Genomic DNA, 27,113 nt, shown 5'->3' with positions numbered 1-27,113 from the left:
GCCTGGGGCCTTTGTGAGTGAGGACTGTCTCATGCGTGGTGGTTACATGTGTCCAATCAGAGTTCCCTGTTTAGTTTTCCAGATGGCAGCTGGCCAGACCTCGGCCAAATATTTACCCTGATGATTAAGGAAGGGCTGGGGTGGTGCAGCAAGGGCCAAATGTTCCTCCTCGTTGCCTGGCCCACAATCGTTCCTGGGGAAGCTCGGGGCCCCTCTAAGCTCCCTTGTCCTGTACCTCCTGCCCTGGCAGGCCTTGGGACAGCTTGCCCTCTGATCTGGTCGTGCCCCCCCCCCGCCCCCCCAACCCCAGCTGGCCTTGGATCCCCTGCCACCTGCACCTCCGCAGACTTCGTGGGCTTCCCCCACCAGACCTAAACAAGGATCCAGCCTCTAGATTCCTGACGGGAGAGTAAGGTTGCTGCCCTGCGGCCACTCCTCTGCACCTCCCAGGTCACCTCCTGGTACCCCAAACCCCCGCCCCCCATAGGCCGCAAGTGCCGTAGGAATGCCCCGGACCCTGAGTTCATTCTCTGTCACCTAACCCTGCCTGAACCATTTAACCTCTCCGCCTCCATTTCTTCATCTAAAAGGAAACATGTTGCCTAAATGTTTTTCTCTTTATTTATCTCTCTTTATCTTTTGTTATTCATCACTGAGCCCTGTGGACTTCCCTCAGGTATTTTCACAATTTAGAGAAACAGTTGCATATTATGGTCCTTCCTACTGAACTGGGGGGACCAGGGGCCAGCATGTGTATCATTCACCCCAGAGCCCAGCAGGGCTAATGCTCTTTGCAACATACATTCACCCATCCAGCAGTATTTACGGAGCACATATTCGATGCCGGGCTCTGTCTCCAGTGTTTGGAATATGTCCGCGAACAGAGAGATGGCGATTCTTCGCGGAATGAGTGAGTGAATGAATGCAGGAGTGTAACGAGCTTCCTCTGAAATTATAGTTGTGGAAGTGGTCGAGAAGAGAGCGCATTCCCCTGGCATTAGCATAGCACTTCACTCACAGTTTACAAAGTGCGTTTACACACTCCTTCACTTAACTCCTGCGTTCATTCCGTAAGCATTAACTGAGTACCTACTGTGTACCAGGCACAGTGCATATAGTTTCTGCCTCTTTCGACCTTAGGGGCAGGTGGAAATGCCTGTAGGGCTTCCAGACAGGAAAGAGGCCTGGAGCCATTTCAGGACCCCTGCTTAGGGGAGGCTGTTACGGTCCCCTTTGGCGGTTGAAGAAATGGGGGCCTGCAAAAGTTAACATGTGCTCTCACGGGTGCCCGGGGTGGAACCAGGAGGCTGTCCAGGCTGTGGGTGTGCGGAGCCCTCGGCTTGCAGCTGCCCTCTGCCTCCGCCCCCCGGATTTGGACACGAGCAAGGTCATTGGTGACTTTAACAGGGTGCAGCGCCTGGCTGCTGTGGCCTCCAAGGGGGGAGTGTCCCAGCTACATTCTGAGGGTGTCTGTGGAAGGGGACAGGTTAGTGGTGGGCAGGGCCGGATTTGGGGGTTGAGAGGCTGTGGCAGGTGAGAACGACCTCCGTGCTGAGTCACCGAGGAGGAAGGGGTGGGAGACAGGCAGAGAGGAGGAGGTGGGGGGACAGGGTCCCCAGGAAGGGAGAGCAGGGAGGGGTCGGTGCAGGAGGGCAGAGGGCGTGCTCCTTCCCAGGCCTGGAGCTCACGGGCTGGGGAGGGGGCCGCAGTTACACAGGCAGGAAACTACAGCTAGGACAGGCGTGAGTCCCATTGTTCCCTGAGCACAAACCTCCCCGAGAGGTTCAGGACTCGCTTACACCGCCTCAAACCTGCTTCTCCTGCCTCTGGGCTCCGGGAGGATCAGCAACTTGTCCTCCCCTGATAATAATAACAGGTGATGTCTGTGGAGCGCTTACAGAGGCGTCTCAGCATACTTGTCACACCGTCCCCATTTTACAGATGAGGAAACTGAGGCCGAAGGAGGGGAAGGAACTTGCCAGGGTCCTAGAACCCGCTAAAGTGGCAGGGCCTGGGTTCCGACCCCGGTGGTGTAAATCCAGAGCCCACACCCTCGGCCGCCCCCCTGGGACTGTCACAGCCGTGTTGAATCCAGTGCCCCCATGCTGGGCACAAGGGTCGGTTTTCTAAGCACCCCTGGAGCCTTCTTTGACAGGGCTGCCCCCGCAGCCCCCTGGAAAAATCCATCGGGGTTAGGCACCCGGCACACGGAGGAACAGCGGCGGGAGCCCCGTGTGCAGGTTAGTCTGCTGCAGGGGTGCTCGGCTGGCGGGGAGCTCGCCTTGGCAGGAGCTCGTTCTCACTGTCCGTCCCCCGAAACAGACCGACCTGGGCACGAAAGGAATGTGCTTTGTTGCAGATTTCGGCTGCGGGGCAGGGGCCGGACCGGGGCACACCCGGGAAAGGCTCCTGCTTGACCAGAGGGGCGCTCGGGGGGGGGGGGGGGGCGTGGGGTGGAGCCCTTGCAAACCGGGTTTGCCGGAGCTGACGAGAACCCCGATTTATGCCCCGGCTTCCTCTGTGGCTCTGGGGTGGGGTGAGCGCTTCGGAGTCCGGAAACACCCGAGGGAGGGCGGCGGGAGGGGCCAGAACGGTTCAACAGTGGCTCCCACCAGGCCACTTGCGGGACAGTCCCGGGGCCTGAACGCCCTCAGAGACTTGCTGCTAATCAGTTAGAGGAGCTCCGGAGCAGAAAGAGCTGGCTGTGTGCCCGTGAGTTCAAATCCCGGTGCCCTCTGTCACAGAGCGCTCGCTGTAACTCCCCACACATTGTGCTCCGTGGCTTTATCGCCTTCGCCTGCGTCCTCACCCGCAGAGTGGGGACGCGCCCGTCTGTGCTCCTGGAGGGGCTCCGTGAGATAAAGCGCCACACGCAGCCCTGCTCTACGGCAGGTTCACAGGACGCGGATCCTGCAAGTGTCCTGGCCCCGTGAACGAATTCAGAAGGCTAGAAAGTTCCCCTGCGCATACCCAGCAGCACCACCAGACAGGGCACAACTAAACACCAAACCGCAGAGTACAAGTGCGCTGGGGCCCAGAATCCCGGAGATGAGCGAGGGCTGGGCGGTGAAGGAGGGCTTCCTGGAAACGTGGTCTGAGGCGAAACAGGAGAGAGTTGGGCGGGGAGAGGTGCAGGGACAGAGGAGGGGGGCTGGCGTGGCTGGCGGGGCAGCTCCGGAGGCTGAAGGGACTCCACACGTGGCAGAGAGGTGGCATCGTGGCCCCGGGCGTGGCGACACGAGCGCTGGGGTTCCACGGAGCAGGGGAATGATAAGGACCCAGGGCGGTCTGTCTATAACCGCAGAACTTCTCCGAGGGGGGAGGGGAAGGGGGGAAGGCGCCTGCTGCGCCCACCGGGAACCGAGGTGTCCTGACCGCGAAAGCGTGTGCTGGTGGCTTGATGGCACCTTGTGGGTCTCGTTCCCAGGAGATCTGCGACGACCCCGAGTTTATTGTTGGAGGAGCCACCCGCACAGACATCTGCCAAGGAGCCCTGGGTAAGTGAGGCATCTGAAGGGGCTGCGGGGTCCTGTCTGCGAGGCCCCACCTTCCCTCCCCTCTCAGGAAGCCCGGTGATTTCCATTTCCGAAGCTTCCTGGAATTTCTCCCCCTCCCCCCGCCCAGGGGTCCACGCCGAGGCTCACAGATGCGCCAGTGTGCCCCGAGGCCCCCCGTGCCCCCTGCTCTGGGCTGCTGCCTCCACCCGCTGGGGACAGCCTTGCTCGCGGCCTGTGACATGGCGGGCTGCGGGCTGAGGGCCAGGGGACGACTCTGGTCTCCGGGGCTCAGGGACCTGGACGGGGACTCAGTGCGAGGGAAGAGGACGCTGTCTGCTGGAGGAAGTTCAGGCCCCAGGGCGTCCTCCGCTCGCTGTGGCATCACGACAGCGGGAGGCGGCCTCGGTGGGTGTGACGTGCACGTACAGCAGGCAGGTGGGCGCGGGTCTGAGGCGGAGGGCTCGCCGCGTCCCGCGTCGGTGGGAAACTCCCGAGTCTGTGGAGGGGTCTGGACAGTTGTCTAAGATGCTCACGGAATCCGCTCGTGGTAAATGGCGGGTGTCCGCTCCCGTAGACCTGTGCCCCTTCCAGCTTCAGCCTGCCCCCTGCGCGGCTCCGTCGGGAGCAAAACTGACCTGAACTGCACCTCCTCTCCTGGCCCGCTTGGCACAGGCCCTGGTGCCCAAAGCAGGAGCAGCCATGTGTCCCGAGTGAGTACCGTGTGCCAGATGCTGAGCTGTGACAGCAAAGTCCCCACGGCCCTGTGATTATTCCCGGTGTATAGGCGAGGGCGTTGAGGCCCGGGGACCTGGGGGTCTGGCCCACAGGCGCAGACGGTCTGACCCTGGGGCCGTCGCGTTAGGCCCTGGGCTAGACTTGTACAAGAGGGCCTGGAAAGTTCCGGGCCCTGCCGGGGGTCAGGGCAGCTGTGTGAATCGTTAGGCTGGGCGCCCCAGGAGCCCCATGGGAAATGCCTCTTCGAGAACCCGGCCAGCTGGTCCGAGCCTGGCCTGTGCGTGTGTGCAGATGCCTGAGATGCCGGAGCACATTCTTACCTGCGGGAATCCTCCCCCGTCCTCCCCCCTCGTTCCTTTCCAACCCCCCCCCCCCACCCCGCCAGAAGATAGAAGCCTCTCCTCGAGCGATGGGACGTAACAGGCCTGCAAGTTGGCAGAAGCCTCGGCCAACCCTGGGGTTTGGGAGATCAGGACACACACACGGCAGCAGTCACACCTGGCCTGTCACACGCAGCTGGCCCTCGCTCCACACCGGCCCCCACCCCACACTGGCCCGCGGAGTGTTAGGACACCTTAAGGGCCAAATTGCACCTAACAGTTGCAGGATTTAAGCCTTGTTTAAACAGCACCGGGCTTCTGGAAAGGAGCCGGCGGAGCTCACGTTCCTGGGGTGAAGCCCCTGGAGTGGATCGAACGGAAACAAAACTGCGTGTGATAAGCCCGCTTAGAACGCCCCTGCTGGCGTGTCCTTCCTAAGCTGTCTCACGCCGTGTCGCCGTCTGGCTGTCTTAGCCTTCCTCTCGGAGGCTCCTGGTTCGATGACCATCTGTGACATGTGGTTGACGGAGCTCTCGCCCTGACTCTGGGCACGGGGTGGTCACGGTCGCCAAGTGCCAGCAGGCTCGGAAGCATCTGGAAGGGGCCGCCGCGGCAGCGGCATCTGGTCACACGAACAGAGGTGGCAGCCAGGGCTCCCCTCTTAGATCGTAGGCGTGTCGTCACTCGGAACCTCCGTCTCTTCTAAAAATGGGGGGAAACGGGGCAAATGGTGTGGCCTCAGAGATGCCCTGAGATGAAGACACACATGCAACCCCCCCCAAAACTTGACTACTAGTAAGTATCGGAAAGCAGTTTTAGATAAATTTTGTTAATGTTTATTTTTGAGAGAGAGAGAGAGAGGGACAGAGCACAAGCAGGGGAAGAACAGAGAGAGAAGGGGACACAGAATTGGAAGCAGGCTCCAGGCCCCGAGCTGTCAGCACAGAGCCCGACGCGTGGCTCGAACCCACGAACCGCGAGATCATGACCTGAGCCGAAGTCGGACGCTTAACCGACTGAGCCACCCAGGCGCCCCTAGATGATTTAAATGATAGTTTTCAAAAGTCATTCGTATGATAGGTGCCTTTTAAGAAACGTAATAGGCTTTATTTTTCAGTGCAGTTTTAGGTTCACAGAAGAATTGGGAAGATAGTAGAGAATTCCATTCCCCCCACCCCCACCTCACGGTCCCTGCGCTTGTTACGTTAATATCCGTCATCGTTAAGCAAAGTCTATACTTTCTTTCGATTCACGTCCTGACTCTGTGCCGGGATCCCATTCAGCGACCACGTGACGTGTCGACTCATGTCAGCTTGGCTCTTCCAGGTGGCAGGTTCAGATTCTCCTTGCTTTGCAGGGATGTTGTAGGACGTTGTAGGGTGCTGTAGGGTGTCGCAGGACGCCCTGTATTGAATTTGCAGGTGCCTTTTTAAAAACTAATGCGTGTAGTTTAAAAACAAAAAGGACTGGGACTGGGGCTCCTGGGGGGCTCAGTCGGTTAAGTGTCCGAGTCTTGATTTTGGCTCAGGTCGTGATCTCAGGGTTCATGGGTTCGAGCCCCAAGTCGGGCTCCACGCTGACAGTATGGAACCTGCTTGGGATTCCCTCTGTCTGTCTCCCTCCCTTCCTCTCTCTCTCTCCCTCTCTCTCTGCCTCTCCCCCACGCTCGAGCTCTCTCTCTCTCTCTCAAAAAAAAAAAACAAAAAAGGACTGAGAACCAAGCGTCAGCTGCTTTGATGGAGAAAGTAAGTGCCTTCCCTTGTGCTTCTCGGCTGGCGCTGGCGCGTCCTCCGCCCCACGGGGCCCCTCCGCTCTCGGAGCAGATGTGAGGCGCCCGTGAGTCATTTCCTCCCACCGCCCCCCTGCCAGCTGTAAACGCTCCATCAGGGCCTTGCTCCCCGTGTGCTCCCAGATCCCTTCCTGCTGCCGGGAAGTCTGGAGCACTAGGCCTGCTGTTTGGCAGGACCGGTGGGGGGGTCCCTGTCCTGCCCTGGCTGCCCAGCCGGGCCCACCACACAGCAGGGCTCCTGACCTCCCTCCCCCTCGCTGCACACGCTTGCAGCGGAGGCCCCAGAGTGCCCAAGAGGACTTTACGGGGTTCCCCTGCCCCCTGCCGGCACAGTCACTGTGCCTTTGTGGGGTGCTCCCTTGGATCCGTTTTCCTGAGGTCCCGCTACTTGTGACACTGAGAGGATGCTACCCTCTGCTGGCGGACCCCAGTCCCTCCCACACCCGCCACGGGGCTCAGCCCGTGTCCGTGACAGTAACGTCCCTGCTCCACGGTCCCAGGAGCCTGGCTCGGATCACCCCACCAGTGTCCACGCAGCGGCAGTGCGGGCGAGGGAGCCCCGGGCTGAGGGTGGTCCACACGGCGTCCGGCGCCTGGCCAGCGGGTGCACGCCAACACTGAAGGACGGGGTCCGTGTGTGCACTCTGTGCCGTGAGCCACATGGGAGCCCCTGAGGAGGGACTAATGCAGGCGAGGAGCTGGGTTTAATTTTCCAAGTGTAACTGCCAGGAGCCTCGTGTGTGTCACAGCTACCCAGGGGGTGGCGCAGCGGGCCGTGTCGGGGTCCAGCCTCCCGTCCCTTGCCCTCGGGCAGGACGGTCCCCACAGGCCTGTGCGTCCCCCCCAGAGCCACGCAACAGGTGTGACTAGCGGGGTCAGGAGTGAGCACGTGCGTGTGCGTCAGGCAGAGCGTGGCCTCGGCTCGGCCGCTCGGCTCTCGCTTTGGGCGAATCCCGGGGTCTTCAGGCCTCCGTTGTCCTCATCCGCGAACGCCACGGGGCTGAGGTGACTCTAGGCAATGCCGACGGGCGCGTGGCATGGGCCTTAGAAGCTGCAGGTTGGAGGTTGTCTTCGGGGACGAGCAGCTCAGGTGAGGCTGGGGGCGGCGCGTGTAGCCGTGCGACTCGGTTTCTCCATCTGGCGGGGGGGGGCCGCATCAGAGGGAAGGACCCGTGCTTCGTGGGCCGCTTTGTCATGTGACCTGGCCGCCCCCCCACCGGAGGCTCTGTCCCCGTTCTGTGCTGCGAGGGCCCGCAGGGGCTCCGGAGGTGAGGTGCTCCCCGCTGTGGGCCGTGGGGGCAGCAGGGACGGGGGAGGAGGGGCATGGGTCCCCGAGCTGGGACCGCAGAGGAAACAGGCACCTGGTGGCTTCCTCCTCCTGGTCTGGGCGGCAGGGCCTCCCTTGCGAGCGTCCCCGATCCAGGCAAGTGCAGAGTGAGGCTGGGAACTTCAGGGCTGTGTCTTCAGCTCCCCCCCCCTTTTAGGGCCCTCCTCCAGCAGGGGAAGGGAGGGGTCACTGGCCGCTGGCTGCCAGCTGGTTAACCAGGGCTGACAGGTGGGAGTAAGTAAGAGGGGACCCGAGGGGTGTCCCCTCCCCACAGCCGTGGACGTAAATGAGAAGTGATCTGGGGTGGGGGGAATTCCGGTTTGCGGCTACCCTCTTCTGGGCCGCTCTCGGCATGAAACCGTCACGGAAGGGACGCCCCCAGTGACTCATCAGCCACCATCTCAAGGCCTGGGCCCCTGGCAGGGTGTGCACGTCCTGTGGAGAAGCTCCGGGGTGACCTGGGGGCGGGGCCTCCCAGCTGCTGGACACTGTTAACCACAGGTGTGTCTGCAGGGTCAAGTGTGGGCGGAAGCAGCCTCGGCATCTTGGTCTGTTTGGTGTTTACGTCGCTGTCACCACGGAAAGCAAAGGAAAAACACCGAGGCAGTGAGCCCCGGGTCAAGCAGGACGGGAGGCAGGGCAGGGCTCCCCGGCCTCAGGGCCGTGGACGGTGGGGGCCGGGTGCTCGTGGGGGCTTTGCCACCGCCCACTAGATGCGCCAGCCCCCCACCCAAAGCTGACAGTCAGAAATGCATCCAGACGGATTCCCTGGGGTGGGGGAGGGGAGTTGGTGACCACGCCCCTGGGGGTGAACCACATAGGCAGGTCCCACAGGCCCTGAGAGAAGCAAGCGTGGGGCGTGCTGAGGCCGGGAGGGCTTCCTGGAGGCAGCGGGCTGGCCTTGGGCTGTCTGCTCTGTCGGAGATGAAGAGCTTCCTCGGTCTTCGTTTTTGGTGTGTGCGTGTGTGTGTGCGTGTGTGTGTGTGTGTGTGTGTGTGTGTGTGTGCGTGCCGCACGTGTGCATCACAGACACGGACACATATGTGCTCACAGTGACACGGGCCCTGCCCTCACGAATCTCCCGTTCTCTGGGGACAGGCCACAGCAGCCGTGCTGGGACGTGAGGACCCACAGCTGGGACGGGGGACAAAAGCCCAGCGTCTCCTGGACTCTGTGCCTCAGTTTCCTGCTTGCGGAGGGAAGGGCTGATGGTAGGGGCAGAGAGGGAGCACCCAGAAGTATCACCGTGCTCCCCTCTGGGAGAAACTCCCAGCAGCCGCAGGTGTTAGTAACCTCTGTCCGCGCCCCGCAGGGGGCCCCAGGTGACCTCGGTCGTGCACCAAGCTGCCCTTCAGGGCAAGGGCAAAGGCCCAGGGAGCACAGCCCTGGAAATGTACTGACACGGCTGTGTCTGAATTCACCTTTTCAGAAGGGCCTTGAAGGAGCCATTCATAAGGCGGCCGGGGAGGCCGTGTCCTGGGCGCGGCCTGTGTGGGGAATGGGGGGTGCCTGGAGGCGGGTGAGCCCCCCTGGACACAGTCAAGCCTTTGTCGGGGTCCAGAGGGCGAGACGGCTGTGCCCAAGGACCCAGAGACACAACCAGTCCCACTTTTCCCAAGCAAGTTAGGAGGGAGGGGGTTCCCTGGGGCCCAGGAGCAGGTGCCTGAGGGTGGGCCCGAGAGACGGTCACCAAATAGTCCTCGGACACGTGAATAAATGAGTACAGGAAGTCTCTCTGCCTTAGGCACAAAATTCGTGGGTAAAAATCCCTCTGAAAACCCACGGCAAGTCACACGGGGAGAACGTGGTCATCCACCCGCAGGGGCAGGGGCGGTTGTGTTCTGTAAGGGGCCCCCCAACCCCACCCCCATTGTCAGCTGTCACCCCTTCCGGGGCCACAGACCCCGGCCTCAGAGACATCTCCCATTTGCAGTCCTTCCGCCAGAAGAAAGCGTGTGCTCACATTTCACCTTCACGCAGAGCATTTGGGGTTCATCTCTGAAGCCCCCCCGCGGACCCCAGCTTCCCTATACACCTGCACGGCCGAGAAAACCTGGGGTCAGAGAAAGGGAGACATGTCCCCGGGTTCATACACCATGAGCGGGGCGGGCTTCAAATCCAGGTCTTCTTAGCCCGCATCCTGTGCTCGTCCCACCTGGGTCCCCGCCCCACCCCCCCGGCCGTCGGGGGTTCCTGAAGGCCCAGCGTGGAACAGGGTGTGTGGGGGCCACGCTGGAAGGACACACCCAGGCAGAGTGGGCAGACAGGGCAGCCGAGAGCCAGAACCAGAACCAGATGGGAACCACGGAGGGTGGAGTCTGCACAGGTGCCTCCAGGGGTGACAGAGGTGAGGGAAGGTTCCGGAGAGGGCAGGTGAGGGAAATCCCAGTGACGGAAGGTGATGGAAGGTGACGGAAGGTTCCGGTGAAGGCAGGCGACGGAAGGTGGCAGAAGGTTCCGGTGAGGTCAGATGCTTGAGGGAACAGGTGCGCACACAGCCTGGAGCACACACACCTGTGCGGGGACCCAGAGGTCCCTGCTGGGGAGGGGAGGGTCTCTGTCCACCTAAGTGAAGGACAAGTCAGCCTTGAGGCCCCGCACCCTGCCCCGGTGATTTCTAGAATGCTGGCCTTCCAGCTGCCCCCGGCCCGGCCTCGGACCCCCGGAAGCTCTCCAGGGCGCTACTCAGGTCCGGTCTCCGAGCAGGGCGAGGACTCTCTTATGCTGTGTTCGGGAAGAGGGTGCCGGCGCCTGTGGGCAGCTCCCGCCTGACTGAGCCCGAGCTGTTGGGGCACCTGGGCGGGCTTCTAGGGCAGGAAGCGGGCCAGAGAGGCCTCTCAGGCCTGTACCAGTCGAGTGTCTCCCAGGACAGAACAGGCCGGGCAGGGGCTCAGCTGGGTGTCGGGGGGCGGCAACCTGGATGTGGGAAGGGCTAGTCTGTCTAGCCCTCCGGGCACGGCCTTGTCTGCTCCATTAATGATGGATGTGGCCGGCAGCCAGCGTGTTCAAGGACCCGTAGTGACCCGGCTCTGACACTTGTCCCTGCCCACGGCCGGGGCGCCGCACAGACCGGGGCAGGCATCGGACTCCCAGGATGAGAGGGTGAGTCACAGCTTTAGACCAAGTGGACGGAATGTGCCAGCATTTGCACAAGCCTCGCCTCAGTGGGGCCCGACCCCTCCCCGTAGTGCACACGGTAAACCCCGTAGAGAAAAACAGTGAAGAAAAGACGATCCAGAAGGAAGTTGGTGTCACCATCCAGAGAGAAGACGCAGGTGGTGTCAGAAGGACCTTAGCTGCCGGAGGAGGCCCCTGCCTTTCGGGCCGATGCCAGACTGCCACGAGGGAGCCTCGCCGGACCCCCAGGAGGAGCTGGTTCTGAGGGGCCCGGTCCAGGGACCCTGCCCGGGTGGGCCGGCAGCCGACGCGCCCTCCTCAAGCAAGCCAGAAGGTTCCGGGGTCGGAGACGTGGGAAGTGCATTGCACCCCTCTCCCCTGACCCCGTAGAATTCCCGGAAAGCTCTAAGCAGCCTCCACTCTTGACCTGGTTAGCTTTGCCCGTCCTGTGGAAATGCACTTGACCGCAGGAACCCTTTCTCAAGGAATACCTCGTAACTTCTCAACAGAATACACGTTGGGGGCCCAGGAGGAGGCGAACTGATTAGCTGTTCTTGCCGACGGTTGACCAGTTCTCACGGGAGGCCTCGACCGGAAATAATTTTCATTTAGAAGAATGATAGTAAGCTATTTTTCTCCTTACTCTAAGGAATGACATGACCAGCTAATCCGTTGAGGGCGTCAAAACGTCCCTAGCGTTTATGTCAAAGGACACATACAACAGTCATCCAGAAATACCTTCAGTTTGTGAAGACAGGACTTACAGAGGGACCCACGGCGCTCCCCACCTTCTCTCCCACCTGCCTTTTTCCCTTTCCTGGCGTGTCCTACGCATGTTCTGTGCCCTGCTCTGGTTTATGCGACTTCTCGGAGGCTGGTCTGTGTCCCCAGAGAACATCGTTGCTCCGCTCTGTGGACGGATGACCAGGGCTCTAGGAAATGACTTATCACCGTCCTTGGTTCACGTGAGCGTGTCCGTGGACGACTCCTGCGCCTGGGATTTTGGGGGCACGCACTCCGCGTGGTATGACTGCTCATGGACAGGCGCGAGTGGGTCTCCCCCGGCCCCTCCGGGACCACACAACCTTACTGTGCGATCTGAGAGGTGGAAACGGTTCAGGGGAACTTCCCTTTATATTTCTTTTATGACGAGTGACGGGAGCACCCTTCAACATTCGGGGTTTTAAAATTTTTTTAAATGATCTCTGTGCCCAGTGTGGGGCTCGAACTCACGACCCCAAAATCAACAGCCACTGCTCCACCAACTGAGCCGGCCAGGCGCCCTGAATATGGCTGAGACACTGGTTTTTCCTTTCTCCGTCAACTGCTTATATCTTTGTCCATTTTTCTATGGAGCTCTCATGTCGTCATTTACTAGAAATCTTTCTATATAACGTCTCGTCTGGGATCTGAATAATAGATATTTTTCCTTGTTACTTTCTTAGTTTGACTTGATCATGATATTTTTACCATGTAGACTTTTCTTTTTACTGTAGCGTCGTTAAATGTGTCATATAAAAAGTTTATGGCTTCAGGGGCGCCTGCTGGCTCTGTTGGAGCGCATGGCTCTTGTTCATGAGTCCAAGCCCCACGTTGGAGGTGGAGATTACTTAAAAAAATAAAAAACTCTTTAAAGAAAAAAGCTTATGGCTTCCAGGTTACAAGTCGATAACATGTCTTCACTGGAATTCTCCTGTTGTCTTTTCCAGAATGTCGATGGATTTATAAAAATATTGTGTTTGTAGGGGCGCCTGGGTGGTTCAGTCGGTTGAGCGTCTTACTTCAGCTCAGGTCATGATCTCGAGGTTCATGAGTTCGAGCCCCATGTCGGGCTCTGTGCTGGCAGTCAGAGCCCGGAGCCTGCTTCAGATTCTGTGTCTCCCTCTCTCTCTGCCCCTCCCCGCTTACGCTCTGTCTCACTCAAAAATGAACAAACGTTAAATTTTTCTTTTAAATATATGGTATAAATACATAGGCAATAAATATGTAAATAAAACAAATGGCTCGTTGGGGTGCCTGGGTGGCTCAGTCGGTTGAGCATCGACTTCACCTCAGGTCATGATTCACAGTTCATGAGTTCGAGCCCCGCGTCGGGCTCTGTGCTGACAGCGCGGAGCCTGGAGCCTGCTTCGGATTCTGTGACTCCTTCTCTCTCTGCCCCTCCGCCTCTCACGCTCTGTCTCTCTCTGTCTCTCTCTCAAAAATAAATAAACCTTAAAACAAATGGCTCGATTTACCATATTGACATATCAACTACGTCAATAACGTATTAAAATACATACTTACAATGTGAACATTATTCCATTTAGAATGTATTCCTGTGACAAGATGAGCTAGAACTTGATTTTTATGTTTTGGATGGCCACTCCGCTGTCCCGGTCCCACGTGGGTCCCCTAGTGGGTCCCCTGATGAGAGGCGTTTCGGGTCTTCAGCTGTGAAATGCTCTGACCTGTTTCCTCCTGTTTGCTGTGCTCCTGGTGCTGTTGTCTGGAAGGTGCCATGACAGGCCACCGTCCCGTGGCCTTCGTGACTTACGCTGCAGCGGGCAGGCGACGCATTTCAGGATCTCACGGGCGCATGGTGTCAGGTGTTAAGATACGATGTAGGATTTCAGGGAGCTGCTGGCTTGTTACCCCATAGTTTTAAGTTTAGGCTGCGGTTGGGTATTTCTATTGTGGTCTCTCCTGCGTTAAAGGAATCAGACCCTCTTAACCAAAAGAAATCTCTGGCAAGGCTCGGGTTTTAAACAAAACCTGGGATTTGATTTAGAGGATTTGCTTTCGAGACCGGCTGGCCGTCTGGTATACAGGCCCCCGAGCTTCGGTTTCTTCATCCCCAAAAGGTGACGCTAACATGGGTAATCGCCCCGTAAGACTTACACAGAAACGGTGCAGCGAGTTCTCCGTAAACTGCACTGATCCAGAATGCTGACTGCGCTCGCTGCTCACTGCTGTTAAGAGCCTGAGCTGGAAGGGGAGCCTCTCTGCCCCCTGCGGGATCTTCTGGGACCTTCCAGACGTGTGAGCTGAAGCAAGGAAGTCGGCCTCTTAAAGCCGCAGGTCTGCCGTCCAGAAAACACTCTGGGTTGACACGCCCTTCCAGAGGAGACCAGCTAGATCGGAATAGCCCGGCATAAGAGCGCTGTCTCCAGAGGGCAGGGGGCACTGGGGCCTTGCTCCCCCCGCAGGGTGGCCAGGGGAGACCTGGAGGAAGAAAACCGGAAGCCACGGAACACGGCCACTGATTCCCGGGATGTGGCAAGAGCCTCCGGATCTGGTGGCGAGCGGTAATCTGAGCTGGGTATGTGGTCAGCACTGACCTAGATGTCAGACTACAGACACCAAAAGGCAGCACGGTCACCTGGAGCCAGTCCTCCCTGCACCCAGTCACGTCCCAGAACAGAGCGCCGTCAGCCGGGACCTCTGAGTGGCCCTGCCCCTCGGGGACCGGTGGCCACCCTGAGTCCCCAGTCCCACAGACCCGGCGGCTCATCTAAGGGGGCTCAGGGACTCGAGGGGGCTGTGCAGGAAATGTGGGAGCTCTGGCTTCAGTCCCTGGACTCCCCACACGTGGGCCCCTGCTGTCCACGAGCCCGTCTGGCCTCCACGTGTCGACAGACCCAATTCAAGCACCGCGGAGAGTCCCAGAAAATCTCACGCTCGCTCAAGAAGAGTGAGAGTCACAGGCACGTCCAGGCTTCCACAGATGTGGCAATGGCCCTGCGGCTCCTGGGGAGTGGCCGGCACATAGGAGGGTCTCAGCTGCCCTGGTGCTCAGGGAAACGGGGGTGATCAACTCATGTGCCAGGAAAGTCCAAGGCAGGTTGGGCTGCAGGTACGGCTTGATCCAGGGTCTGCAGGGCTGCTGGCAGGACTTTCCATCCCCGGCCCCTCTTCCTCCGAGTTGGCCTGGTTCTCAGACTGCCCGTCCCACAGCAGCAGCAGACTGTATGTCACTGAGCAGACTCACGGGACACCTGTCCACTCTCGCCAACACACCAGTGAAGGTCAAGGCACGTTTCCCGAGCCGACCCCCTCAGCCGGGCCGCCTCCTGGAATCGGGGCAGGGTCTGCACTGCCAACACCTCGCAGACTGAGCGTGCAGGGCAGCTGGGGTCTCAGAGGGACGCGGGCTCCCAGGAGGAGAGCGGTGGCCACGAGGTCCCCAGCACCCCCACACCGCCACCCGAAAGAGCAAGAGGATGCATTTGCCTCCCGTTGGTGGCGGACACTCCCTGCAGAGCCGCTGGCACGCCGTCACTTCCGAGCGCCAGCGGGAGAGTCTCGTCGAAGAACCGTCAGGGCGCATTCTCCACGGGCTGCTCCTGTCACTGTCCTGGGAGGGGGCAGGAGCGCGCCCACGCCTGTAGGAGGAGGGTCGGCCGGCCGCGGCCTTTGGGGGGAGAATGTGAGCCCCCACCACGCACTGTCACAGCCGACCACGTAGGACGGTCGCAGTGCTTGTGTGCCGAGCACCTGCCATGGGTGCCGGGTGTGTGGCAGCTCGCGCACGTGCTCCCGTGACGCCTCGGTCACCCGTGGGCCACAGGAGGGGCCCGTCCCACCATCCCCACTCTTGTGTCCCGCACGGTGCCCTCCCACGCCCCAGAAGTGACTGCCATGTGCCCTCGGCCCCCGCGCCTGCTCCAGCCAGGCACCCACACCTGCCCCACTCACGACCTGCCAGCCCCGCCTCCCCACCCGACCCCATCCCTCTGTCTCCCCCCGCTGCCCTGTCCTCTGCTGCCCAAGCCCAGCGGTGAGTCCCGTGCTCCCACAAGCGTCTGCGTCCTCACACCAGAGGGGGCTGGGGCGGGGGCCGGCCTAGGAGGGCTTCCCCCTCCAAACTGCCCCTCAGTGGGGACTGTCCACACCGGCCCGTCCTTGGCTTCAAGCTCCCAGAGGGGGCACGTGGTGTCTGATGTCCTCCTGGTACTGAGACCCCTGCTTGGAGCTCTGTGCTGTGTTCACAGGTGACTGCTGGCTGCTGGCGGCCATCGCTTCCCTCACCTTGAACGAAGAGATCCTGGCCCGAGTTGTCCCCCTAAACCAGAGTTTCCAGGAAAACTATGCTGGGATCTTCCACTTCCAGGTGACTTAGCAGGTGGCTCAAGGTTCTCTCAGCAGGTGCTGGGGGCTAAGGACAGTACTGGGGACTAAGGACAGTGCTGGGGGCCAGGAATGGGTCCTGGGGGCTAAGGACAGGTCCTGGGGGCTAAGGACAGTGCTGAGGACTAAGGGTAGGTGCTGGGGGCTAAGGACAGGTGCTGGGGGCCAGGAATGGGTCCTGGGGGCTAAGGGCAGGTCCTGGGGGCTAAGGACAGGTGCTGGGGGCCAGGAATGGGTCCTGGGGGCTAAGGGCAGGTGCTGGGGGCTAAGGACAGGTGCTGGGGGCCAGGAATGGATCCTAGGGACTAACGGCAGGTCCTGGGGGCTAAGGACAGGTCCTGGGGGCCAGAAATGGGTCCTAAGGACTAATGGCAGGTCCTGGGGGCTAAGGGCAGGTGCTGGGGGCTAAGGACAGGTCCTGGGGGCTAAGGACAGGTGCTGGGGGCCAGGAATGGATCCTAGGGACTAAGGACAGGTCCTGGGGGCCAGGAATGGGTCCTAAGGACTAATGGCAGGTCCTAGGGGCTAAGGGCAGGTGCTGGGGGCTAAGGACAGGTCCTGGGGGCTAAGGGCAGGTGCTGGGGGCTAAGGACAGGTCCTGGGGGCTAAGGACAGGTGCTGGGGGCCAGGAATGGATCCTAGGGACTAAGGACAGGTCCTGGGGGCCAGGAATGGGTCCTAAGGACTAATGGCAGGTCCTAGGGGCTAAGGGCAGGTGCTGGGGGCTAAGGACAGGTCCTGGGGGCTAAGGGCAGGTGCTGGGGGCCAGGAACAGGTCCTGGACGCTGGAACAGATCCCCTGGCTTGGTCAAGTTTATCAGACCCCAGTGTTTGGCGACTCCTAGGACACGCTGTTCTACAAAGGACTTTGAGAGACTGCAGGAACTCCCTGGCCTGCCCCTGACGGGGACCCAGGGAGGATAGCAGCGGGGAACCTCTAGGGACTTCTGCGGAGGGAGGTAGAGCAGGGTGCTCAGGAAGGAATCCCCAAGTTCTAGAAAAGGGACACAATGGCGAGGTGCTGCTTGCCGTGCTCCTTCGATGCTGGTGAAGGAGGGCACGAGGTGGGGAAGAATGGTGGGGGGGGGCTCAGAGGGAAGGACGTGGGCCGTGCCCTCTGTTCCTCAGCGAGGACCCGCCTCCCGGGATGGGCTGGCGGAGCCTGTGCCGAGGGGCCGCCGAGGCCCGGGGTCCCCGTGCTGGCCCCCCCAGCACCCCCTCCAGCACCCCCGTGTCTGTGCGCCCACAGTTCTGGCAGTACGGCGAGTGGGTGGACGTGGTCGTGGACGACAGGCTGCCCACCAAGGACGGGGAGCTGCTGTTCGTGCACTCGGCAGAGGGCAGCGAGTTCTGGAGCGCCCTGCTGGAGAAGGCCTACGCCAAGTGAGCGACCCTGCCCCCCGACCGCCCCGGCTTCTGGGGAGAGCAGGTGGTGTTCAAGGACCACCTTGAGCAGGAGTCCCATTCTACACAAGGACCGCTTTGGCCAGAACTGGGCTCGCGGGCTGCCGGCCACGCCGCGCCCCGATACCCGACGGCGATGGCCCTTCCCGACGCTGTGCGCTGGGACGGGCTGTGGCGCCCAGGGCTGGCTCGGGAAGGACCCGCTTCCCTCACAGGTCACTGCCGGGTCATGTCACATTTTCATCAGCGTGGGGCAGCACGGTTTCTGCCGGTGTGTACCCCCCGCAGGCAGGACACAAGGGTGCGGAGTCCACAGACGAGGGACCCGGCCCCTGCGGGGAGGAGGGCCGGGGTCCCCACGGCCGGCTGGGAGAACCGCTTCTCAGTCGTGGGTCCAGACGGCGCAGCCGGAAGCCGCGGGCCACCACAGGGCGGTCGGGTGCAGCGTGGGGCGCACTGCGCGTAGGGGTGCTCTCGTCACTGCCCTGTGGCCTGTGTTGAGCTGCAGATGCCCAACAGCCCCTGAGCAGGCTGTCCTCGCCGTCAGGACAGACAGACAGTCCATGTGGGAGGTCGGACCTTCCACCCCCGAGGTTCTAGGAGATTTTCGGGCGGCCACGTGGGGGGGAATCCGGGCGGAGGGTCCCTGGAGCCGCCCGCGAGGGAGGCCTGGGGCAGCGGGGGACGCAGGGGCAGCGGCTTCCGTCTCCCCGCAGGGTCAACGGCTGCTATGAGGCGCTCTCGGGCGGCGCCACCACGGAGGGCTTCGAGGACTTCACCGGGGGCATCGCCGAGTGGTACGAGCTGAGGAAGGCCCCTCCCAACCTGTTCAAGATCATCCAGAAGGCTCTGCAGAAAGGCTCCCTCCTGGGCTGCTCTATCGACGTGAGTCGGGGCCCCTCCCTGCCTGCTCTGGCCGTTGGGAGCCCAGCCCCTTCAGCACGGCGTGCGCATCACCTGGATGGGGGGCCACCGCCAGGCTGTCTGCGGGCCGCTGGTGGGCGAGGGCGTGGCCAGCCTGGACCACAGGTTCCCCGAGGCCCCCACCCCTCGGCAGGTCCCGGGGGCCGGACCGTGTCCAGACTCCTGCCCCCCGCAGCCTCCCCTGCGCTGCCTCGGGGCCCAGGGGCCTGGGGGGGGGGGCTGCAGGAGGCATCGGGGGGGACATCTCACGGCGGCCTTGCCGCACGGCCCCCCAGAGGAAGGCAGGGTCGCCCTGCGTCCCGTCCCCAGGCCTCTTCCAGGCCGAGCCCACTCTGGAGCCCGGTGCTGCTGCGGGCTTGTTCCCCGCGGGGACAGACGTGAGAAGCCCCCACTCTCGGGGCCCAAGTCGCTGGGCAACTTGCTAGAAAACAAACTCCCACCCAGCAAATTTGAAGACCTAAGTGGCCTCACTAAGCGGTTCGTGAGTCAGGCGTCTCCCCAATCGGCCGGGGGGTGGGGGGAGGGGAGGCGTCCGCGGAGCTGCACCAAGTGGAAGGGACCCTGACTTCGCCCGCACACCGTGTTGGGGCAGAAGACCCTCCTCTCGGCCCCCCTGCCTGGTCACCAACACAGCGGCCCCCCTTCCGCCCAGTGGTTGGGGTGGGGGGGCACGTCAGCAGCCACGGCAAACAGCTGTCCTCCTGGGAGCAGCGGGCTGGGCCACCAGGGCCTCCAGCACCCTGAGGGCGTGCCCTCTCCCGTGCCCCCTGCAGAGGGCCGTGAGCGCCCGTCCGCTGGGCTCCCCAGGCCCGCTCCGTCCACGGGCAGCCGGGAGGTTGTCCTCCCCCAGGCCCGGGATCCGGGGGTTTGGTGGAGGGACTGGAGGGAGCAGGGGTGAGGGCGAGGCCACTGCGTCCACCTGATTCCTCCCCTGTCTCCAGATCACCAGCATGGCGGACTCGGAGGCCATCACCTTCCAGAAGCTGGTGAAGGGGCACGCATACTCAGTCACCGGGGCGGAGGAGGTGAGGCGGCCGGGGTTTTCGTGGGGGGCGGCGTCGTGTCCCTGACGCGGCGGTCGGCTTGGCTGGGCCGGTGGTCACCAGGAGGAGGGGGGCGGCCTCATTCCCGCGGCCCGGCCGCCAGGCCTCAGATCCCTGAAGCCGAGGGAGCCTGGGTGGGGCAGCCGGCTGGTGTCCCCTCTCGGCTGGGTCCCACCCTCCCACTGTGCTTGTTTAGACTCACTTTGCCCCCGGGACCGGCTACTGCGTGCGCAGAGTGGTGTAGACCGACCCTTCAGAGTGCTTTTGCGTCTGACCTCACAATAATGTTAGCGCCCAAATTCCTGTTCAGATCGGACGGCCTCTGGCCAGCTGCCTGGGCAACTTCTCCTAAACCCCCACCCCTCCGTACCCCCAAGCTGGAGGCCGTGATGACACACACCATAGGGCTGTTTCCCTGCCTGCGGTCCCCGTCTGCCCACCGACGCCCGCTGCCCGTGGCCCCCCGTCTGCCCGTGGGCCCCCACTGCCCGGGTCCCCGTCTGCCCGCAGTCCCCATCTGCCCACGCAGCGTCACTAGAAACAGGACAGCCCCACTGCCACGTACAAACCCCATGTCGTCCGACTTGTCCGGGGCTCCGTTTCTTTTAAACCCAGGACTTTTATTCTATTCTCCATCCACCACCCCCCACGCATCCGTTGTTTTATTTTGAAAAAGTTCAAGTCTGTGGAAAAGTTGCAAGAACAGTGTGATGCCCGCCCCAGTGCGGTTTCCCCAGACTCGACACCTAGGGTTCTGCACACGTCCTCCCTCCCTGTGCTGCTTTCCGAGCCGCATGGAAGGAAGTGTCAGACGCCATCACGCTTTGCCCCCGAATACTTCCACGGCCACCTCCCACAAGTGAGGACACTCTGTCACGTAATGCCATCTCCGTTCCCACGCCAACGAAAATAAACATCCACCCGGCAGCGGCATCTGACACAGGGTTCATGTTACGTGTTCCCAGCTGCTACAAAACACCCTTTGTAGAAACACCCCCCCCCCCCGGGATTCACTGGAGATCCAGGCGGCGCACCTGCTTCTCAGCACCTTGTTTCTGCGACAGGTCGGGAGGCGCCGGGGGCTCCCGAGACCACAGCACAGTGAAGCTGAGGTTCGGGGTCAAAGACCCGGGTCCTCCCACAGCCGGCCCCTGGAGGGGTCTGGGGTCCAGCCCTTCTCCCTTTTCTGACCCCCTTGTAACATGGACCCCACCCCTCCTGGCTCGTGGAGAAGGGGCCTTGGGCCCGAGCGCGTCCAGGCCCGGCTGGAGCTCAGCGTCCCCCCTGCCCCTCCCTGTGCCCCGTCTGCAGGTGGAGAGTGGGGGGAGCCTGCAGAAGCTGATCCGCATCCGAAACCCCTGGGGAGAGGTGGAGTGGACGGGCCGGTGGAATGACAAGTGAGGAGAGGAGGCTGCGGGCGGGGGAGGCCGGAGGCAGGCGGCTGTGCAGGAGCAGGGCCCCGGGGTCACAGGGCCGGGCGCCCTCAGGCAGGTGCCCCTCTAGGGGCCACCAGCACATCCCAGCGGTCTGGCGCCCTCGTCCAAGCCGGCGCTCCTGCCGTGAGCTCGAGGTCCACGCCTGCCTGGCTCAGCGTCCCCGCTGGCGGGCCCCGGGGGAGAACACAGGCTCCCGGGCAGGCGCCACAGCGGGGCTGCGGCCAGGTCAGGCCAGGTGCCTGCAGGTCAGCGACACCTTGGATTTTCTGTTCCCGTTAAAACGGGGCTGTCTGGTCCTGGCCGCCAATGCCGCCCCGTCTCCCCCCGGACTGTCTTCTTCCTGCCACCGTCCAGGGCGACATCTGGCCTCACCCCCTCTGTCCCTGCGGCTCCTGGCCCTCGAGTGTGTCCCCAGGGCCTCCGCTGGGGTCCTGGGGACACATCCTCGCCGGCACTGGTGCTAACGCCCTCCCGTCACGGGGTTTTCCAGCTGCCCCAACTGGAACAGCGTCGACCCAGAGGTGAGGGAGAGGCTGACCAGACGGCACGAAGACGGAGAGTTCTGGTAAGCTTGCTGGAGGGGTCTGCCGGTGGGCTGTAGCGGGACATTAGGGAGACGGGGCCGTGGGATCTGCCCCCATCGTTTCAAATTCACCGTAAGACCGTGAATGGAACCATTCGTCCCTCTCAACAAGGGGGTGGCACAACCCCTCAAAAAGCAGGAGGGAGTCGTGCAGGCGTGTCCAGATCCCGACAGAAACCCGGAAGGACGGGGCCGTTCTCCCAACCAGTTCTGAGTCGTCCCCACACTCGAGAACCAGGCCTTTTGAGAGCAGGGCTGGGCCCGCAGGTTCACCGGTGGGCAGTGCCCAACGCGGCCCAGCGGGAAAGAGCTGGAATCCGCGCCTGCTGGCCGCTCTGCCGGCCCTCACCGGCTCCTGGGCTGGCCTTGGGCGGAAGGTCAGGGTTCGGCAGCGTGCCCTCCCGTGACCGGGGCGCCCTCGCCCTGCCTCCGCCAGGATGTCGTTCGGTGACTTTCTGAGGCACTATTCCCGCCTGGAGATTTGCAACCTGACCCCCGACACCCTCACCAGTGAGTCCTACAAGAAGTGGAAGCTCACCAAGGTGGATGGGACCTGGAGGCGGGGCTCCACCGCGGGAGGCTGCAGGAACTACCCGAGTAAGGCCGCCCGCCGGGCCCTCGTCCGCGCTCGCCTGTCCCCTGCCCGGCCACACCCCACACGCGGCCTCCCCAGCCCTAGGTTCCCCTGTGCCGTGGCTCCCGCCACACCCCGTGAGGCCGAGCGTGGTCCCAGCTCAGGCCCATGGGCCACTCCGTCCACGTGAAGCCCAGGCAGCCCCGCCCTGCAGGGACCTCGCCCACGGGGCCGCTGCACACCCGGGCCCCAACCGTCGCCCGCAGCCCTCTTGCGCACTCGGGCCCGGCTCAGACGGGGTCCCCGGTCCCTCCCTCGTTGACCCCCGACCTTCTGCCTTGTGGCCCAGGGCTCCCCTCCCCCCGAGCCGCAGAAATTGAGTCGGTGTGATATGACACATCGGGCCTGGGGACCGTCCCAAGTGGTTTATGTGCGTTTGTCCCCGTCTGTCCTCACGAGCCTCCACGGCGGGCACACTGCTGTCCTCTTCATCTTCAAGTCGAGGGGACCACCGCTTGGAGAGGTTAAGTGACCTCACGGTACCCCTCACGGGGACGTGACGCAGGCAGTCTGACCGTGGAGGCCACGTGATGGTCGTGTGCCGATCCTCCACTGATGGGGAGACTGGGGCTCCGGTGGCATCCCGGGCCGCAGACAGGTGGTGGGACCTCGAGTTCTGGTGCTTTCAGTCCTTCCCCTCCAGCCACCAAGTGGCGGTTCCAGAGGTGCTGGGGAGGCCGTCTGCCCCCGACAAGCCGCTCGCTGGATGCGGGGCCGGCAAATCTCTCAGGGGCCAGATGGGAAACGTCTGGGGCTTGGTGAGCGTCAGTTTCTACCGCTTTTCTGTCAGCTCCGCCGCCGTCACCCGAAGGCCGCCAGGCCTTCAACAACATGGCCGTGTTGTCATAAAGCTTTATTTACGAAAACAGGCGGCCAGGGGCCCTCCGAGCTGTAGTTTGCTGACCCCTGCACCAGATGATGCCTTTATTTCCCCAACAAAGAGTTTATCCCGTTAGGTGGGCGAGGGGAGTTGTTCTCAGACGTGAACGAGTCTCCGGTCCTTCCATAAGTGGGCTTTGGAACTGGGGGGAGGGGGGCAGACACACCCTGGGGTGGACAACGGGACACAGAAGAAGAGGCGGGAATTTGCACAGGATGTTCCTGCCTCGGGGTTCACAGAGGGCGTGCGGGAGCGTGTGCCCCCACAGTGCCCCAGCCCGGCCAGCTGGGCCTGGGGTGGGACAGGGGCCGCAGGGGCTCAGCCCTAACACCCCGTTCCCGACTGACAAAATGAGCCAGCCTGAGGGCGGGCGAGAGAACCGTGCGAGGGAGTTTCTGACATGGGTCCCCGTGGTCCCCAGGCAAGTGCCGGCCGGCTCTGTCCACGGCCCCCCAGCGCCCGCCCACCTGCCCCCCCGTCTTTATGGGGCTCCCTCCCCCTCCCCGTGCGCACCTGCAGGGGCAGGGGCGGCCCCGAGTCCTCAGTGACCCGGCCCCTCTCTGGCCGCAGACACGTTCTGGATGAACCCTCAGTACCTGATCAAGCTGGAGGAGGAGGACGAGGACCAGGAGGACGGAGAGAGCGGGTGCACCTTCCTGGTGGGCCTCATCCAGAAGCACCGGCGGCGACAGAGGAAGATGGGGGAGGACATGCACACCATCGGCTTCGGCATCTATGAGGTGGGGGCAGCATGGGCCGCCTCCTTCCCTGCTCTCAGCCCCGGGGGACTGCCCTCCCCACGGGCACGGTGGGCCCCAGGGCCCTGTCGGGAGGCCAGGCCAGGGAAAGCAGGGCTTTTACAGCAAAACTCTGTGTGCGAGATGTGGCGGCCGGGCCGGGTCGGCGCGAGGAGACACCCCGAGGGCCCTGCAGCTGGTCCGTGTCCCCGGAGGTGCCTAGGGCTTGCCTAGGCCCCACAGCCGCTTTGGGGACAGTCTACTCTTTTTAGAGGCCTCCCGCCTCTTCTGAGACACCCCCCCCCCCCAACCAGGCCTGGTGCTCTGCTTGGCCCGCCGACCTCCAGGCCTAGAACAGAGCCCCCACAGGGGACGCTTCGGGCAGGTACCGCTCCAGCGTCCCGCCGGGACCGGCTCGGGGCCGGGAACGCGAGCTCTGTGCCGCCCGCAGGGGCTTCATTTCCAACCAAGTCAAAGCAAGGCCGGGCTCTGCCCCCCACCATGCCCGCCCCACTCCTCCCTGCAGCACGGCCCAGAGCCGCTCGGATGAGGAAGGGCGGTCCCCACATTCAGGGAAACCGCCGTGGTGGGGAGGGCAGCATGCCGCTGGTAGAGGTCAGAGGTCAGACGCTCACTCATCACTGGCAACGTGGCGCCCATCACGGGACCCCGCCTGTAGAGGGGGTCACCTGCCATCGTTGCAGCAGGCGTGCACGTGAACTCTGAGCCCCTCGGCCTCTGAAATGGGAGCTGAGGACTTCCCCTCTGGGACAAAGCGACCCCAGGGAAAATGCCAACGGGACGTGACGCGGAGCCCACCCCCCGCCTCAGGGGGTGCAAAGCCGGTCCTGGGCTCTGGAGCTGGGGAGCACGGGGGGTCACTTGGTCCCCCTCAGAGACAAGGAAACTTTGGCAACAGAGGGAGCTGACTTGCCCAAGGACACACGGGCTGGGTGTGACGCCTGCTGGCTCCCGGCCCGGCGGGCACCCTCGAGTTGGGGGCGGGGAGACCTCAGCCGGGCGTTTCACGGCTCCGTGCCCCGGTTTTATGCTCCATAAATTAGCAATGGCGCTAAGGGCTCAGCCACATTGTTGCTGGGTCACGAGGTTTGTCCTCCGTGTGGGAACGGTTGGGGCCCCTCGGAAAATAATTACCGTGCTGAGTCACTTCACGTTGCTAGAGCTGCAGGGGACGGGGGGCCGCAGCCCATCACGGGGGTGACCTCGTACAGCTTCCGGGAATCTGAAGTGTGCTCTCCTTTGTGCCTGCAGGTGCCGGAGGAGGTACGTCTGGGAGACGCTGGCTCGTGTTCACCACCAGGCACAAGGCCCCGACTGCTGGCTCGGGGGGTCCCGGGAGGCCTGGGCAGGGCTGGTGGCTGGGGGCACCCTGGGGAGGTTGCTCAGGTCCCAGGGCCTGCTGGGCCGAGCTCAGGGCCCGGTCTCTGGGGAGTCCCTGCGGGGCACGGTCAGCTCTGGGTGGACGACGTGTGGTCTGGGAGCAGGAGGCTCTCCGCGGAGTCCTGCAGTTCCCCCTAAAACAAGCCTGAAGGGAAAGGCGAGCCCCAGGACTGTGCCTAAGATGATGTGGGAGCCCAGGGGCCTGGATCCACGCCCCAGCCCTGCCATTTGCAGGCCGTGTGACCTCAGACAAGTTATGGGTCCTCTCTGGACCTCAGTTTCTTTTTCTTTTTTTTTTTTAATGTTTTAAATGTTTATTATTTATTTCTGAAAAAGAAAGCATGAGCAGGGGAAGCAGAGAGAGAGGGAGGCACAGAGTCCCAAGCAGGCTCCAGGCTCTGAGCTGTCGGCACAGAGCCCGACGCGGGGCTCGAATTCATGCACAGCGAGATCACGACCTGAGCCGAAGTCGGACGCTTAACCGACTGAGCCCCCCAGGCGTCCCTCTCCGTTTCTTTTTCAATAAAACTTGGTCCACCACCCACCTGGAGGGACCATAGCGATGAGGTGAATGGTGTGAGAGCGCGTAGTAGGCTCACAGCTGGCATTAGCAGGACTGGTGGGAAGTACGGCAGCCGTGTGGGTCCATAAAGGCCGCGGCTGATCCAGTGGCCACGCGGGGTGCCCCCCTCCACCCCAGTGGTACACACTGTCGGGCCGGGCAGTGCCGTCGGGGGCAAGCCGGGCTTCTCCGGATCCCTCGGGTGAGTTCCGGCCTCGCGGCGGCCAGCCCGACCACACCTGCCTTCCTGGCCCGGCCCCGGCCCGACTTTTGTTCACGTGTCACACACCACACAGCACTGATCCGACTCCTGCGGGGGGCCTCACGGCCGAGCCCCTCCGTGTGCAGATGGGGTCTCTGCAGAGCTGGGTGCACGCGGGACCCCCGCCGCACGTGCCCTGAGCCCCTCCGTGGACATTTGTTCTCGTGGGCGGGAAGTTTGCGTTTGATCTGGAACGACGGGCACCGTCGCCTTCTCCGTGAGCGAAAACAATGCGGATTTGGGGCTCTCTCTGCCATCTACTCCCTTCTGTTTCTGTTTGTCCCTCAGATGACTGGACAGACTAACATCCACCTCAGCAGAAACTTCTTCCTGACGCACCGGGCGAGGGAGCGGTCCGACACCTTCATCAACCTGCGGGAGGTGCTGAACCGGTTCAAGCTGCCGCCTGGGGAGTACATCCTGGTGCCGTCCACCTTCGAGCCCAACAAGGACGGGGACTTCTGCGTCCGGGTCTTTTCCGAGAAGAAGGCCGACTACCAGTAGGTGCTCCTGCCCTCCTCCCCGCCCCCCGTCCCCATCCCCGTCCCCTGGAGCGCGGCGCCCTCCCTCCGAGTTTCTGCTCTGCGACACCCGCCCACCTCCAGGGAGCAGCTGGAAGGACCCCAGCATTACATTCCAGCGAGCAAAGAAACGAGCCACGCGGGGTATTCGCGGTTAGAAAGGGCGGCTGTGGAGCCGAGCGCAGAATCTGCTGTGGCAGCTGCGTCTCCGAAAGATCGAGCTGTCACATTCGCCGTAACGACACGGGTTGGACGGCCGAACCCAGGCACCTCGCAGGGAGAAGCCGGGCCGCACCGTATAATCCTTTCCGTCCAGCGGCCCTCGAGTGACGGCCTCGGTGGCCACTGGGCCCAGCGGTCCAGGGCCCCTCGTCAGGATGGCTCGGTTCCCGATGGCTCTTGCCCCGTTGGCCGCTGCCTCAGCCGCATCTATTCGGTTGGGCACCTGATTGCAGGAGACGTAATCCTCCTCGGCGGCTTAGGCAAAAGGAGATTTACGGAGAAACACGGGGGCTTTGAACAGATGGGAAGCAGGGCACACGGCACGTGCTGTGTTGCCTCTACCTCGTGCCACGGGCTCCCATCAGACCCAGGACAGTGTGTCCGATGGGCCGGCTCGGGCCAGCCGCGGGCACAGCGGCCGGGGCCCTCGGTGGACCAGTGGAGGGTCCCGGGGCCCAAGAAGGGCCCAGCGCCGCACACAGCACAGGGCACCGCCCGAGCTGCCCGAGATTCAGCTGAGACCACACCCCGGCCTCCGAGCAGGACGCGTAGGCAGCAGGGACTTCGCAGGATCCCGGGTGTGGAAGGTTTATGTGACAGAGATTGCCGC

The 27,113-nt window shown here is 62.7% G+C and overlaps 1 protein-coding gene across 2 annotated transcripts in view; it reads left to right on the top strand.

Annotated features, from left to right (window-relative positions):
* The window catches only part of CAPN2 (calpain 2), a 36,653-nt gene that overhangs the window by 836 nt on the left and 8,704 nt on the right, over positions 1-27,113 (top strand). For both annotated transcript variants that reach the window (XM_047077187.1, XM_047077188.1), the window contains exons 2-12: positions 3,428-3,497; positions 15,759-15,877; positions 17,144-17,277; positions 18,015-18,183; positions 19,164-19,247; positions 20,577-20,662; positions 21,192-21,266; positions 21,721-21,881; positions 23,369-23,538; positions 24,808-24,819; positions 26,049-26,260. In XM_047077187.1, the coding sequence (XP_046933143.1) occupies positions 3,428-3,497; positions 15,759-15,877; positions 17,144-17,277; positions 18,015-18,183; positions 19,164-19,247; positions 20,577-20,662; positions 21,192-21,266; positions 21,721-21,881; positions 23,369-23,538; positions 24,808-24,819; positions 26,049-26,260 (1,292 nt within the window). The remainder of the gene's footprint in view (positions 1-3,427; positions 3,498-15,758; positions 15,878-17,143; positions 17,278-18,014; positions 18,184-19,163; positions 19,248-20,576; positions 20,663-21,191; positions 21,267-21,720; positions 21,882-23,368; positions 23,539-24,807; positions 24,820-26,048; positions 26,261-27,113) is intronic.

This window comes from Lynx rufus, unplaced genomic scaffold (genome assembly GCF_022079265.1).
Source record: "Lynx rufus isolate CCGP_SWC_20201006 ecotype Redwood Valley unplaced genomic scaffold, mLynRuf1.p SCAF_15, whole genome shotgun sequence".
Lineage (NCBI taxonomy): Eukaryota > Metazoa > Chordata > Mammalia > Carnivora > Felidae > Lynx > Lynx rufus.
This window is presented reverse-complemented; position numbering and strand designations above follow the sequence as displayed.